Genomic DNA, 15,757 nt, shown 5'->3' with positions numbered 1-15,757 from the left:
GCATTTTCTTTCCTCTTCAAGTCTGTCACGAACAGGTAACAGGGATCGATTTGAATGAGTTTTTTTAGTCTGAGCCGTGGCATTTTACATGTCCTGACATCCACAGGAGGGCAGCATGGTTAAATCAAGGGAAAAGATGTATGATCATAATGCAGCTAAATTAATCTCACTTTTGATTGTTTATATCATCTTGTGAAAGTGTTTATAATTGAAAAAAGTGCTTATTTTCCTGGCCAGGACAGGTAAAAGAACTGCATGTTAATTTTAGAAGTTTCAAAGTGTAGCTTCTTAGTACCTATAAAGTTTTTCTCCGTATATACATGATCCATTTTGGAAGAAGGTCTTAAAATACTTAGTGTGGGAGTTATTAAAGCCTAGTTAAAAATTTGATTCTTTAAATTCCAATAAATTCTGTTACACCATTGTGATAAATAAAATATTTATTTTATTATAAATATTTTATTATAAATATTATTTAAGAGTAGAGGCAGCTATTATTATATATTTACAGGCCACAGTAACTGCTCTATCCTCTAATACTTGACTGAACTATAGCAGGAAATTAGTCCTTTTATATACATGTCTAAATATACACATACATATATATATATATACACATATATGTATATATACACACTGTAAAATTCTATTTGGGGAAAGAGATTAAAAAATTTCAATCTCAGAGTTGAATAATAATTATGAGTAACACAAAAAATATTCTTTTTTTTTTTTATTGATCACCCAAATGCCCATAGAAGACATTTTATTCATTTGGGTTATTTACAAATAAATGCTATTTTTCAAAAAGTACTTCTAAAACTTGAAGTGAGGAGAAGCTTTACTTCTTACCTCTGCTCTCATCCAATTCATCAGCACCACAGCTTCTATTCTCTGAGATTTTATGGATTTTAAAAAGAAATTATTTACTGGCAATTTTGTAGGTGAATATCAGTGCAGCATTGAAGTTTTGGGAAGGCAAGTCTGTGCAGCAGCAATGGACTGACCCCAGTAGATGGCTCTGATGCTCCCTCACAGGCAGGATTCTGTATTCCTAAACTCCTACAGCTCCAGTCACAAATCAGTTCCAGTTTAGCAACTCCAGTGGGAGAACAACATTTGAATGTTTTGTTTTCTACATATTTATTTTCTACATATTTTATGACAAATAGGAAATTCTGGGTTTTTGTAGGCTTATATCTTTCTTGCATAGCTTTTTTATTTTTTTTCCCTAACGATCACCCAAACTAAAACCATCTTAGGAATTTTCTTCCTAATAATATAAATCAATTTTTAAAATTCTAAATATATGAAGAAATGCATAAGGAACTTTCTCAAAGAGGAGATATTTTTCAGTGATGCATTTCTGTTGTTTTCTGATATAAGTCCTGCAGAAATCAGTTTGCTTGTGTACAGCATTTTCAAGGATAAACATCCAGTTATGTTAATGATTCTAAAACAAATTTCTGTACACTGAAGTCTCTTCCAGTGCCACAAGACAATTGCTGAATAGTGCTAGAGGTGCCAGTTTCAGTATGAACCCTACAAGCTGCTTCAGGCACAGCTTGTTCAGATGTGGAACTGTTCTCCTGGGTGTAGATTTTAAACGTTTTAAATGGTTGAGAAAATCATTACAGAAACTAATTTAAGCAAAAACCCATTCAAAGGTTTCCAACACAGAGACACCATTTCTAGATGAAGAAGCTTCTAGGGACGGTATCAGCATGGGTATATGAGGAATCTCTGGGAATAGATACCTGCTTGCTTCCCTCCATGCTATGTTGAGAAGAAGGCATAGGCCTGAAAGTGCTTCTGAGTGTCCACTTCTGTGTTCTTTTGGAGAAGTTTCTTCCGAAGTGACATGGAGTCAGAAGTCTGTTTGTTATTCTGGTATTTTTAAAATTCTAAATGAATTCTGTATAGGAAAGTTTTTAAAAAATTTATATTTTCAGAGAACGGGTTTGCTGGGTCATACTATGAAAGCCTTCTTCCTTCTTCTTGCCCTTGTATTGTCATCAAAATATGACCAGGAGTGTAAAAGTACTTTTTTGAATCTAGTTTTTGATGAAAGGATCACCTACAGGTGTCATTCTGCACCAGTAGGTTTTTTGAGGCATAATGACTCTATTAGAATATTAGATTAGCCTTACTGTCTTGGGCTAAATGTTCACCTAAGCAGTTTTCCTCTATGGCCAGCATCAGATGACTTGGAAAATTTTTATAAGAGTAATTTCAGTATTCTTTCATACTTGACCCATTTGCAGATGAAGGACTTTCTGAACCAGATAGGACTCTTGGCACATGCAAACATTCATTGCAATTAAATTTCTCTTTTGCAGACTGTCCAGGAATGCCTAAAATGCACAATGAAATGTAACTGATTTGGCTTCATGGAAAGAAGCCTCAGTGGTGGCACTGCTGTGTAAGAGTGGAAATTAATGTCTGGCACTGTTCCTACATTCCTTAGAGGTGCTCGAGACACGAAGGAGTCAGTCTGATACACAACAGTGTTGTCTTGTCTTGCTGTTTTGTGCTGGGTAGACAGAAAAGTGGTATTCATTGGATGCAATGTTTACATGAAGTCTGCTAAGTTAAAAGGGAATTTTCCAGTGTATGAGAGCATGAAGTGTCAAAATTTCAATCCAGAAGAAAGTCATATAGTTCCCAATAAAAGCTTTTTATTTCTGCAACATGGAGAGAGACTGCTATTTAAAAGATTGTGTATGAATTCCAAAAAGGGTTAACTGCATTTTTGCCACTGCTGCTTAAATTGTACTGTAGTGTTTTTCATTCTGGATGGCTCTGTAGTTGCACAAATAAAAAGATTTATTTTCTGCCAAGTGTGCCAAACATTTTGAAATCTCTATAGTCAATGTCATCTCTATTCATTATTAGCTAAGTTCAGCCATTGCATCCACAGAAGTTTTACCTCCTAGAATTTACTGAAAAGAGCAAACAGGTTTATTTTTCTGAATTGTGCTTTAAAATTAATAATTTTGTCAGGCAGAAAATAACAATCATTTTCCACGAATGCCACATGGTTGACTTTTCATGATTCCTAGATACAGAAAACCTCCTTCATATCATCTCTTTTCATGCAAGTAATTACAACAGCTAAGTTAAGAGTCTGCACTGCAGAGATCTGGGAGAGCCCATGGAGACAGAAGGGTGCTTCCAAAGGGTAATCTGCAAAGTTCAGAGGAGGAAATATACCCCAAGCACTTTACACTGGATCCCTACAAAATACAAAGGAAACATGATTACTGAAAGTAGCTGAGTGGAGTTGCAAAGACAAATACATTTAATTTGCTGTTTCCCTTATAACATTTTCTTTTCCCCCTTTTTTTTTTTAATCATAAGTGTGTTGCATGTTTTGACACACAGTTAAAAGGCTGAACAGCTTTACAATCTTCTGAAATGCATTTTCCAACTTCTGGAAGATAAGGGCTGTTGTAAGGCTTTCCTGAGTGTGTCTTCTGGTGCACTAGGACCTCAAGTTTTGAACAGTCTTGCTCTTTTCCACTTCGGTTTCTCTCCCAACAGAAATTAATGTGGAAATACTAACCTCCTGCACTGGACATGTTGTGAGGAGTAATTGCTTGGTTTATAAAGCACTTGACTAAGTGTCAAGTAATGCTCCTATTAAGAGAATAATGCTATGTAAGTGAGAACTTGCTAAACTGATTTGTTTCAAAGCTTTGGTGATGTTTTTAAGTGGTGGTTTTAATTGAATTTCTTTAGGATTTTTTAAAAAAAATCCAGCTATCAAGAATTTTTTAAAATTGTTTGAAAGCATCCTACCATTCTGAATAAGCATCTTCTTTGAGCACAAATTAAAGGAAAATGCTAGGCTTATTCATTATCATAATTTCTGTCCTTTCTTTCAAATCACAAATAGGATACCAAGTTAAACATGCCTTCTCATGCCTTTGCTAGCTTAGATATACCGCTTTATATTAATTCATAAGTACTTTAAAATACTTACTCATACTTAGAATTTTCTGTCTTTAAATGAAAATATATGTATCTTATTTTTCTAACGTTTTATTTAAAAAAATAACTCTGCTGAGGTCTGTGTTCTTTATGAAATTTCAATTATATCAATACAAAATGGCAGTGAAAAGGAGTGCATAATCAGTCAGAGATAATCAAAGCCAAGTATCATTCCTGAAGGAACTCTCTGCTCTTGCTGTTTTCTACCACCAAAGTTTTCAACACCTTTTGCTGTTCCATCAGTGGATGTGTATGACCTAAAACAAAAGTAAATTTTGCATGCAAACAAGCTCTTAGCAATTTAGGCTTTCTAGATCACAAAAACTATCAATGCCTGGCTGGAAAAAAGGTCATTGGTCTTTTCTATCTGATTGCGATGCCATGTGCTTCCAGTGGCACGGAGAGGTGTTTAGGCTGGACACCAGCTGCTTCTGGGTGCTCGAGATGCTTGCAAGTTCTTTAAGGTCTGTCAGCATTAAGAATTGTTTCCACAGCCAAAGTGAATGCTCAAGGGAGAGCAGTGCAGTTGAAATTTTTTCTACTACTTCAACATCAGAATTTAAATTCAGGTTTTCCCTTTGAAAAGCAGTCTCTTTGCTCCTTCTTTCTGTGCTTTTGTGGTCACAGACTATTATCTTTTTAGATTAAATTAAACCAAGAGATCATTTTCAGGGGTGTACCCATATATTCTGCAAAACACTGGTAGCTGTTTTGTCCATGGGTTCAGTTCAGAGCTAGTCCAAAGTAAACTGCCTCAAAAAACACAGAGGGGGGATGTCAGCTCCTCAGCACCAGCTGTTTTGCAGCAGTGCTGCATTACCTGTTTACACTGCAATTAGATTACATTAGAATCAGAATGCTTTCTACATTTATGTTGCATCTGAAGGATTTCATTCTTTTATTGCTTGGAATTCTTTCAAGGCTACAGAATGTTTTTCTGTCTTGACAAACACTCACATTTGCATGCCAGATAGGTTTCATGATATGACATAAATTAGATTAATAATTCTCAAGTTGCCATTGTAGTTACCTCTCAGGTTCCATAAGTACTGGCGTGCATATTCACAAATGGTGAAGCGCTCCAGAGTGCAGTAAGATATCACTGATAAAGAATCTAGGGATAGCAGGTCATCCAGCAGTCTTAAAACCATTTAGACTGTAAGGGAAAAGTGTACAGCAGGGAAAAAAGCCACACATTTTCCTGTTCATGCCATGAGTATCTTGCTTATTGGAGTAAATGGAACTGTTTTCTGTGGCTGTGATGTTTTTATTACTTGACATTCTTACACGTTTCTTTATTCTTAGCAAGCATAATTACAGTAGTTTAGGCTGATTGTTTTTCATTCCGTCTGTTGAAGGCTTATTTAGTTCTCTTTCTCAAGAGCACAGAAAGGACTAAAATGAATTTGAAAATGTTTACAGCTAGGTTTCTTATGACCCAGGTCATATTGTTGTCTTGAATCAGTTTTCTCCTCGTCCTCAACTGAAAACAAAAAAAATTCTTAATCTTGCAGGGTTAAATAAAAGGAGGAATGCAGTGCAGGGAAGATTCCTTTTATGCAAGACGCGGGGATGACTGAAAGTGCCTGTGGGCATTTGGTCCCCATTGGCTCTCTCAGCGAATGCAGTGATGCCCACGGATAGCCTGTATTGTTGTCAGTTAAATGGGATCATGAGTGTCTGAAAGGTGTTTGAGAATGAACTGAAAATCATTTTCACAAGTGGATGATTACTTCTGCCACATGTTAACCGAACTCTATCAGAGTGGCCCAGATTTTTGAGACTGCATTAATTGCTCTTTCAACCTTGACTGAGGTTTCTCTTTAAGAAAGGCCTTTGCTGGACTAAACTGCTACACGTATTGATTTTTCTTTCTATATTTTTTTTCATTGTTTGTGATAAATGAAGCCTTTTACAAGTAGAGAATTTATCATTCAAAATGTAGATAGATTGCTTCATTCCTTAGAATAAAAAGGCTGGTCTAAAAATGATCTCTGTAGAAGGAGTAAGTCCATTCTCATTTCTCTCTCAGTGAATAGCTCCGGTATTCCACACACAATTATGCTTTTTCAGCTATTCATTAGTGCTGATTTTTTTCATCAAAAAGTGGAACCCTGCACTCTCGCAGTGAGGTGAGGACTTAAAGCAAATAAGCTGCCATCTTCCCTCCTGTGTGTGTCATCATGGAACTGAAACTGAGCTATAATATTTAGCAACATGGTTTTGCATTTTGGTAGCACAAGGAAATGCACTTTGAGAGATGTACAAACTTTGTGTAATTACAACATGGTTATGCCCAGACTTTTACAAGAAAATGGCTCATTTTATTTGTTCTGTTTCTGGAGAGGAAAGTGATACTGACTGAGATGAGATGATATATAAAACATTTTTATCCAGGTGTTTCTGTGGTTTGTAGTGGAAATGTAATTTCTTGTAATTGTATTTGTTTTCCAGGAAAACTAAATATTAAGGGGGGGGGGGGGGTTGTACCATGTTGTAAGCATTGTGAGGTATAATCATGTGTAACTCTGTGACTTCATACAAATCCAATTTTTATTTTTTCATTGGAGAGTGAGTGAAGAGAAAAAAAAACAATATTAAATAATATTGAAGAAAAGAAGATTGCAAAAGATTGTTTTTAAAAGAAAAAGTCTCAGAAAAGTGATTGTATGGTTTGTACATTTGGTTGCATTTTCATGTTACTACAAAACATGTTAGAAAATCTTCATATTGGGGTGACATTTAATGACTTATCATATTTTCTTTGTGATTAGTACAAGCAGGTGTATTAGTCCTAAGTTACTGGAAATTACATGAGTAAAATAAGAAAATTGAAGAAGGCAACCACACATGCATAGTAACTATGAATATACTTTCTAATGTGAGTTAGAACAGACATAGATGTTATGTGTACATATCTCATATATTATATACTTTTACAGGATAGAAGTCTGTCATTTATATATGTTTCAATGTACATGAAAACATCAATATTTTCTCCTTGTCAGAATATTTATTAAACATTCTCAAAACATGATTGTAAGGAGAACTCAAAACAAATCTAAGCAGTTACTATTATGGTGTTTAGATACAGGGTGTATAGTAGATACAGGTGTTTAGTGTCTTCTTTCCCTGGATATGGCTGAACTTTAATAATTCAAGTATTATTTTAGATTATCCCAACTTTGGAACCCAAATGACAGCAAGAAAAATTGAAGCAAATGGTGGTTTTAGTGTTTAGAGATATGGAACTGGCACTTCTGAATATCAGTTTCTTGTTTGTATTGCACAAAATCTTTTGCCTAAAGGTACAGTGTTTGAGTAGCTGTTCTGTGTTTCTTGTTGCTGCTGAGAATGTTTAAAATAGTCTGAGCAACTGATGCTGAGCATTTTGTGTACGTTATTTAGGATGGAGAGAGTGACTGTGGCTTCTGGGTGAGTGCAGAGACACTGATGGGTAGAGAAAGTGCAGGCTGCAGCTTTGTGAGTTCGTGACTGAGATTCTGTTCTGGTTTGCAGTACTGGCCTTTACCTGAGACTCATGGAGAGTTACACATTTGTCCATCTTAAAAATAGAACATTCTTCAACTTAGCTCTAAGGCTTAGCTCACTTCTGAATCTGTTAACCTATTAATTTTCTGCGCCAGTTGTGAAGCCCAAGTGTCATTTAATTGTGAAAACTGGCTATTGTAGATTTTTTTCTGTTCTAGACCTCCACTGCAGTTTTACAGATCCTAGATGTTACTGTCTAAATATAGGAAGGTTCTTGAAGATTCTTAGGTCCTGTGCTTCCTTTTCTCTTCCTTTTTTTTTTCTTTTTCTTTTTCTTTTTCTTTTTCTTTTTCTTTTTCTTTTTCTTTTTCTTTTTCTTTTTCTTTTTCTTTTTCTTTTTCTTTTTCTTTTTCTTTTTCTTTTCTCCAAATAGAAAATGAATGTGAAAGAAAGGCTCAAAGAAGACTGTAGAAGCCTAGGTGGGTCCTTCCACCTAAAAATGTCAGACTCTTGACTAAGAATTAATCTCTTTATCTTTCAGGAGCAAAAACAATTAAGATGAGCACAGGATATATCCCTTGTAAATGGCTGAAACTTAAGAAAAAAACTGGTACCATTAGAGATGGCACTGGAAGAGGGATTAATAACATACCTGTGTGTTTATAGTGATTTGTAAAACCAGACAGCATAAGTCTTTGCATTTCTATACTAAATCCCAGCTTTGTGTCATTAATATTATTTTCTTTGTTACCTGGTCTTATGTAAGATCTGTGAATTTTAAAGTTAGATAGTTAATGTTCCACTCCTTTGTTTCCCAAGGAAGCTCTTATTTAGCACCTTAGGTAGAAGTGATTTATAGGAGCAATAAAAGTACACATTGCTATTTAATTTCTTTTTGTATGATTTATTATTTTATACTTTTGAATTTACTGTATATTATATTATTTCTCCCTATACTGCAGAACTGTAGATGGTATGTCTTAAATTAAGAGAAATTTAAAAGGCAGCCAAGTTATATAAAAACATCACCTTTTCTCTGATTGAAATTGTTCTTTTAAGACCTCTTATTTTAAAAGCACATTTCTGGAGCAGGATCAGTTAATAATGAGAAAGAATTAGCATAGAGTTTCTAAGGTTGGGTTACTCATTTTCTGATGTGCAAGAGGCAAGAAGTCTTTGTTAGTCTATGGTTTCTTTACAGTTGTCTAAGACATGCCAAGAGGGTGGGAACATGGTCAGGATATCTTTGTACTGTAGCTTTGGAGGACTGTGTATTTTCAACTGGGTTTTCAAAGTACAGTTTCAAAATTGGGCAGTTGCCTTCTCACATATATCAATAAAACCTTCATGATACTCCCAGGGATGCAGGGGATGAATCACCATGAAGAACAGAGCAGTCTTAGGACTGAGACAAACCAAAGGCCACGCAAGGACTTTTTTTGCTTTTCTCTCTCAGGTCATTAAGCTTTGAGGCTATGTGAAATTCATAATTTATTTCCCCTCCACCCTCTGACAATAGTAAAGGTATTAGCATGGCAATAGCAATGTTGTGTGCTTTGGGGAAAGGTAATGCTCTGAAACATATATGAAAAAGAAAACAATTTGTATTTTGTGGGAGAATGTGTGACCATAAGTCTGTGAGGTAAATGCTTCCTTAGTTGCAAAAAATTATAAATTTAAAAATAACCCCTAGTAGGTCCTTTTTTGGTACCCTTTCTCCTTTATTTTCATATATATATATATATATATATATAACCCCTACTCCTTTATTTTCATTGAATTTATAATAGTTACAGAATTAGACGTTAAAAAGACTGTGGCAAGATCTGGACTATTCAAAGGCCACATCAACTGGTAATTCTGTACACAAAGCCAATTTTTTTTCCTTCTCATACAAATAAAAAGCAGAGTAACCAAGTAAGGTAGACCTTCAATACAGGTGTAGCAGAAGTCAAAGAACTTGTGTTCTGTTTTCATAATAATAATGGAGCCTCTACATAATCTGAAAACAACAATTGTAAGCAGTACGCTGAACATTTATTTTAGACATAAATTTGTCCTTTGTGATGCCTAATGTGGGAGAAAGCATTCTTGAGAGTATGCCCAGGATGGTATAAAAAAGTTTTTGCCTTTATCTTGCTTACTCATTTCACATAGGATGTTGGTTCATTGCTCTGTTTTTTGACTGAGATGCAAACCACCAGGCAGCAAAGGCACAGAAGTGAGTGGAGGACAGCAGACCATATTCTCTTAGCAGAGAGGCCCCTGTTCATCTGACCAACCATCTCCCATCCTAGTTATTTTAGCTACCTCATAATGTGTGTACTGGCATCCTCTGGAGAGTGCCCTGTGAAGCCAAGATTCATTGGTCTGAACAACCTTTAATTCTGCCTGTGACCACCCTGGCTGTAGCAGCTGTCCTTGACAGAAGCTGGCCAGCCTGAAGGGGCATCTCCTATGTCATATTTTGCTCTCCTGTCAGGTTTTAAGCAGCAGGTTGTTACCACTCATGGGCTCTTGCTTACAGTCTCACAGCTCATCCTTTTCTTCTTGCTGTCTTTGTTACCAACAGTGCAACATGACCACAGTGACAGAAAAAGTGTCACTATAATGCCAGAAAATTCACTCCAAGTTCTTGGGTAATGAGTGTGCTCTCTCTACCACCCAATAGCATCAGCATCTGTGGTTTTCTCTTCTCACTGGTTGATACTCCTGATAATGTCCTCTCATTCAAAGCCTGGAAATTGCTAAAGTGACAAGGAGTTTTTGTAATCTAAGAGCCTTTATAGTGAAGTGCTTCTGTTTGGGAAATTAGATTCTACTTTACTCTGAAAAAAAAATTAATATTGTGTGTCTGCTGACATTGTGTTATGTGAGCATTTTATCACACTATCTCTGGGACTGACTTCTCACAGACTAAATAAACACTAGCGAATCCGTGGAAACCAAATGGAATAAAAACTGTCAGGAACATCAACTTTGATAACATCAAGTATTTCTGTGTATCTACTTTAAGCTACTTTTTCTATTTTTCAGATAAAATTGGTGAAATAAAATATGATAAACCAGTTAATCTTTGCAAACATGAAATCATTTGTTTCTGATTTTTGTCTTGTTTTGGGTGAAAAGGAATGTCTCTTACATTTTTATGGTTTTTACATATGACAACTTTTTACATATGACAACACTGAAGAAGCAGCTCAGTAGACAGAGTAAATTAATACACAGATTTTTTGTTTGCTGCTTCTAATATCAGGCTCCTTATTAATGGAAAACCACTCCCTTTATTGTTTCCTTTGCAGGTACTTGTATGCTCTAGGACAGAAGGTTTGGAAGCGGTGGAAAAAACGTTATTTTGTCCTTGTTCAGGTTAGTAGCCAGCCATGGAATTTCAATAAAATAATTCTTGGACTGTAAATTATGTATGATTTCTGGAATAGTTTGTAAACCAGTATCTTCAGGCAGCACATGCAGGACTACTCCCGACTTCTTGCAGCACAGAGACACCCAGCTTTTTTTTTTTTTAATTTGTATACCTAGTAAACAGAAATGTTACCAAGTTTTACACACATATATAAATGGATCCATACACTGAGCAATGTTTCAACTGAAACCTATAAATTTCTGGATGAAATTTTTGTGACCTTGTAATAGTCCAATGACGGCTTTGACAGCACTCAATTTGAAATAAATTCATGTATTACAAAATGGATTGTACTTACTGTTTAATTTATTCTATCTCAGCAAATATTTCCTGCCTTTGAAATTAAAGCAACAATACCTATATTAAGAACTTTTGCTGATTTTTTAAAATAATGCTATTTTTTTCCTTTCTTGTAGCATTAAACTGGGTAAAATTATATAATTGTTACATAAAATTTGGTGCAGTAGTTGTTCTTGGCCACAAAAATGGTGTTCATATTTTATAACTTTTGGTCCAAACCTGAACTGTTACTATTTTCACATGCTAGTGAATGGTGATATTGACCTGAGATAAATAGAAAAGTAGATTTTGAGTGGTCAAAACAGAGAAATTAATGATTTTAGGGAGTCTTTGGAAAAAAGTCGTTGTTTTCAGTTGGTGTTTGTCTTCAGATTACATTTGATGTTCTTCACAGTAAGTTCAGAGATTACTGTTCTGTCTCCTTTGTTTTATTGACAGAAAACTCTTAAAATCTGAGTCTCCATAAGTATCATACAAAGACTGAAGTCTGTTAATGAGGCTTTTTAAGGAAAAAAACTTCTAAAACTGCTTTACAGAAAGTCTGATTTCTCCATCAGTCACACTCACCTGGTCTCCTCATACTCCTAAGTGATTAAAATCATAAGGTTGTAAAAAAAATACCAACTGAACAAGTTCTTTATTAATGTTAAAAGCCAAGAATATTTGAAGGAAATTCTGTAAAGTCTACAGAATTCATTTGGTTTCTGATTTTTCATTTGGTTTTCTGATTTTTTCACTGTGTGAAGTGATGAGGACATTTTGTGACTCTTAATATTTGTTGGGAAGATCTCTATATAGGATAGCTGTCAAGGCATGGCTGTGAAGAGAAAATAATTTCAAGTTGCAAAGAAAAACAATAATACTGCACCCTCCCTTGTCCTTCGTGCTTTTCTTCAACACTTTTCCTACTTGTCACTCCTTTCACAGAAAGAATGAATTTGTTCTTTTCCTCTAAACCACAGGTGTCATCTGATTTTTAAATTGTACATCTAACAGACACACAGTCTTCATGTGTGTGTAATATGGAACCATCATCTGGAAGACTGGTTTATTCCAGTCAAGTTAATTTTAACTATTTTCTCCTCTCTATGCTGAAATTGAAATACTGGAGGAGAATATTACAGGAATTTTCCTACTGTGATGGGATTTAGTCATCTATTTCATTTTAAAACAGCTATCAATTCAATAAAGCTATATAAAAAATACAATGTTAAATCAATATTTACTGTCCTGACAGCTCTGGCTCATTGATATAGTCCTGCTGTGATACATTCACTGGCAATAAGCTGAAGTCAATACATGTGAAATAAGCATTCAGTAATGGACCAGTCTGTTGTATTGATACATTATTGACATATTGACGTGTCTTCCTCTATGTATTAACTTTTAGCTTACAGTAGTAAAACATCAAGGACATGAAATTCAGTGCCAGAACAGAGGCTACTAGTATGGTTTACACACACTTTGTAAATTTAACTCAGTTGTGACATTAGATGAATAATGTTGACTTTTTCCGAGTGTGATGTGAGTAATGTGAACCTTCATTATTGCTGCACCTTTTACAAGTTGTTAGTGGTTTCTGAAAGAACAGATCAACATTATAGAAAGGTTACAGTATCTGGAAATTTTAACCTCTTCATTTTTTTTATTTTTATCCTTTAGTATCCAGTCTCTTCTCTATAAGGTTATTAATTTAAACCAGACAAAGACAGGGATGTAACATGGTTGGTAAAAAGCCTCCGTCAGACCTGATGTGTTTTGCTTAATTTACTGCCTGATATCTTCCTCCAGTAATTGGAATGCAGATCCACTTCTATCCTTTTAATTTCACCTGGTCAGATGTTTGAAAAGTCAGTCGTTTGTTCCACGGATAATTTTTCTCCAGACACACAAACCACTGGGGTAATTCTTGCTGCTGAGCCCTGGAGCGGGCAGCCCAGTGCTGGCCTGTAGCAGACCCCACAGAGGCAGCTGCCAGGTGTGCAGTGACACCTCCTCCCAGCACACGAAACAGGGGCTGTGTGCCCGGTGGGGACATCCCTTAGTGACAAAGGAGACCACCTGCCCTGGCTGTCTCTGCCCACAGCCCAGACTCCCATTTGAGCCTCCTGGGGCCATCATCCCAGCCCCAGAAATGCCACAGCAGGGCTGGTCTCCAGTTCCCACATCCCAGTCCATCCTTGGCCTGTGCGCAGGGCTGGGGCTGGGGCTGGTTGTCCTGCTTCCAGCTGGACCCTGTCTGCAAGGCCCTGCTCTGTCAAATATTTAAAATATTTAAACCAAAGTATGGTAATTTTCTAAAATTTTCTATGAATGAAAGCAAAACTGTGGGCTCAATGCACAAATAGTGAGGTTCAATTCTGCTATGCCTGTAATGCTGAAGGATGGACTGACTGCTTGTAGTAGTCCCTTTCGGAAAAAATCCTGAAAAGAATTTTCTGAACAGGCCTGAAAATCTGAATTTTGGTGTAGACTAGATTTTCCTTTGTGTTTATGTATATTTAAGGTGGTCTTGGTGTGCCCATTTAAGCAAATGTACCAAATCTGATGTGGAAAGCTGACGCTCAGTTTCAGTTGCCTGACAGTGTCTCTCAAATTCCTATCCTTGTAAAACTGTCTTTGCTTAACTAAAGAAATAACTAAAACTAGAAGAGCTATGTGTAGTTTCTCTCCCCTGTAGACTCCTGCTATGGGTCTGGAGATACCAATTTGGCATTGGAGACCCGATGGCCATTTTACAGAGAGTTGTTACACCTGTTCCTTTTGCTTGTACAGGCTGTGCCAGGGATGTTCAGTCACCCTGCACTGCACACACATAGATAGCATAGTCCTGTTTCAAAAAGGCCCAATACATAAAATAATGAATATTTTTAGAGCATTACCTAGATAATAATCACACATTCCATTCTTATTTTCAAAAAGCATCAATCTTTTAGAAAGAGTAAAGGTACAGCACCAGCAAATATATTAATTAAGCTGAAATCAGCTGTCCAGTTTTTACTTTAAAAAGGATCATTCCTAAAGTTGTAGCTAAAACAATAAATTTAGATAAGTTAGCTGAGCAATCAGCAGTCAAAATAAAAACTATCCACTATATATCAGATGAGCTCCTTACCTGTCTGGAAATCATAGCATAATTTTACAGATAGCTTTAAACAAGTCTGTTGGCCAGGTATCCTACAGTCCTTGGAGATGAGAGTTTCAGAGGTACATATACATTCAGTTCCCTTTAGTTTCAAGTGTTCACAGATTGATGTGCTCTTTCTTCTGGTCATCTTCTATAATCCTCCCTGCTCTACATGTAAAACTGGGAACACCTCAGTTTTCTTCCAGTGATTGCTTTTCTCTTCACAGATATTACATGTCTTTCTTTATCATTCTTTATCTTTCCAGTCAGCTTTTCCTCATCTATCCTTATAATTTTGTATTCTGTCTACAGAGTCAAAAACCACCTGGTGACAGATTCTCTTCTTATTGCTTCATAAGTTTATTGATAATTGTACTTGATGACAAGTGGCTGATGTTGTCCATGCCAGCTGCAAGCAGCTTGGCCTACACGGTACCTTGTCTCGTGAGCCAAGCAGCACGAGAGGGCTGGGTGAGAACACAGATGCAAAAGACACAGAAATTAGACTGTAAAATCAAACTGAAGGTTCTAATACTTGCCATCATTAGCTAGAATTGGCCAGATTATAGCAGTTTCATGGTAATTGTGCCACTCATTCTGCAAACAGTACTTTTATACATAAAAGTTCTTGTTCTCTCAGTTTCTTGGAATATAGTTATTTTTCCTCTTACAGTATACTGAATAATTTGGTCAGTACCAATATACTAAGTGTTTTCACTACCAGAATCTAAATGGCTTCTCTTCATTTTTTCATAAAGCCCCTGCCCAAAATGTATTTCAGAAAAGTGCAGAGATGTGTGTTCGTGGGTGATTTGTTTTAGAGCTTTTTTTCCTTCATTTTGGCAGAAAGGGGAAATAAAGGAGGAAAAATTTTACACTGTAAATGCTTCTGGGAAAGGGGAAAAAAAAAGTGGATTTATTTATTCAGTGCAAATGAAAGCTAATTTAAACCATGGTACATTTCTTATACAATTCTGGAATGCAATTCATTAATTAAGAAGTCCTTTCTTATTCAGGTTAGCCAATACACATTTGCAATGTGCAGTTACAGAGAAAAGAAGTCTGAGCCTCAAGAACTGATGCAGCTGGAAGGATACACTGTGGATTACACAGCTCCTCACACAGGTACTTTTCATTATTTTGAAGTAGCTCAATATATTTGTGTAAAAAAGCTGTTTCAATTTGCTCCTTTTGATCTAGCAGCAAAAACTCCCAAGTTTCTTTGACAGAAAAAAAATCCCAAGATTCTTTGACAATTACTCCACTAGGACATTCTGATGTGAAAAATCATGCTTTTAGAAATAAGTTTGTTGTAAGACTAATGAAAAATAAACTTTACACTAAAGTTTCCTGAAACATTGTAAGATCACATATAATACAAGGAGAAAATTGTGAATACTAGTTAGTCTTCCCCTTTTCTCTTT

The 15,757-nt window shown here is 35.9% G+C and overlaps 1 protein-coding gene across 8 annotated transcripts in view; it reads left to right on the top strand.

Annotated features, from left to right (window-relative positions):
- Positions 1 to 15,757, top strand: part of CADPS2 (calcium dependent secretion activator 2) — a 284,215-nt gene that overhangs the window by 165,338 nt on the left and 103,120 nt on the right. For all 8 annotated transcript variants that reach the window (XM_064702731.1, XM_064702734.1, XM_064702728.1 and 5 more), the window contains exons 9-10: positions 10,785 to 10,851; positions 15,350 to 15,458. In XM_064702731.1, coding sequence (XP_064558801.1) covers positions 10,785 to 10,851; positions 15,350 to 15,458 — 176 coding nt within the window. The remainder of the gene's footprint in view (positions 1 to 10,784; positions 10,852 to 15,349; positions 15,459 to 15,757) is intronic.

This window comes from Zonotrichia leucophrys, chromosome 1A, assembly GCF_028769735.1.
Source record: "Zonotrichia leucophrys gambelii isolate GWCS_2022_RI chromosome 1A, RI_Zleu_2.0, whole genome shotgun sequence".
In the NCBI taxonomy this organism is placed as follows: Eukaryota; Metazoa; Chordata; class Aves; order Passeriformes; family Passerellidae; genus Zonotrichia; species Zonotrichia leucophrys.
The sequence above is the reverse complement of the archived record's forward strand: the minus strand, read 5'-3'. Positions and strand labels throughout refer to the sequence as shown.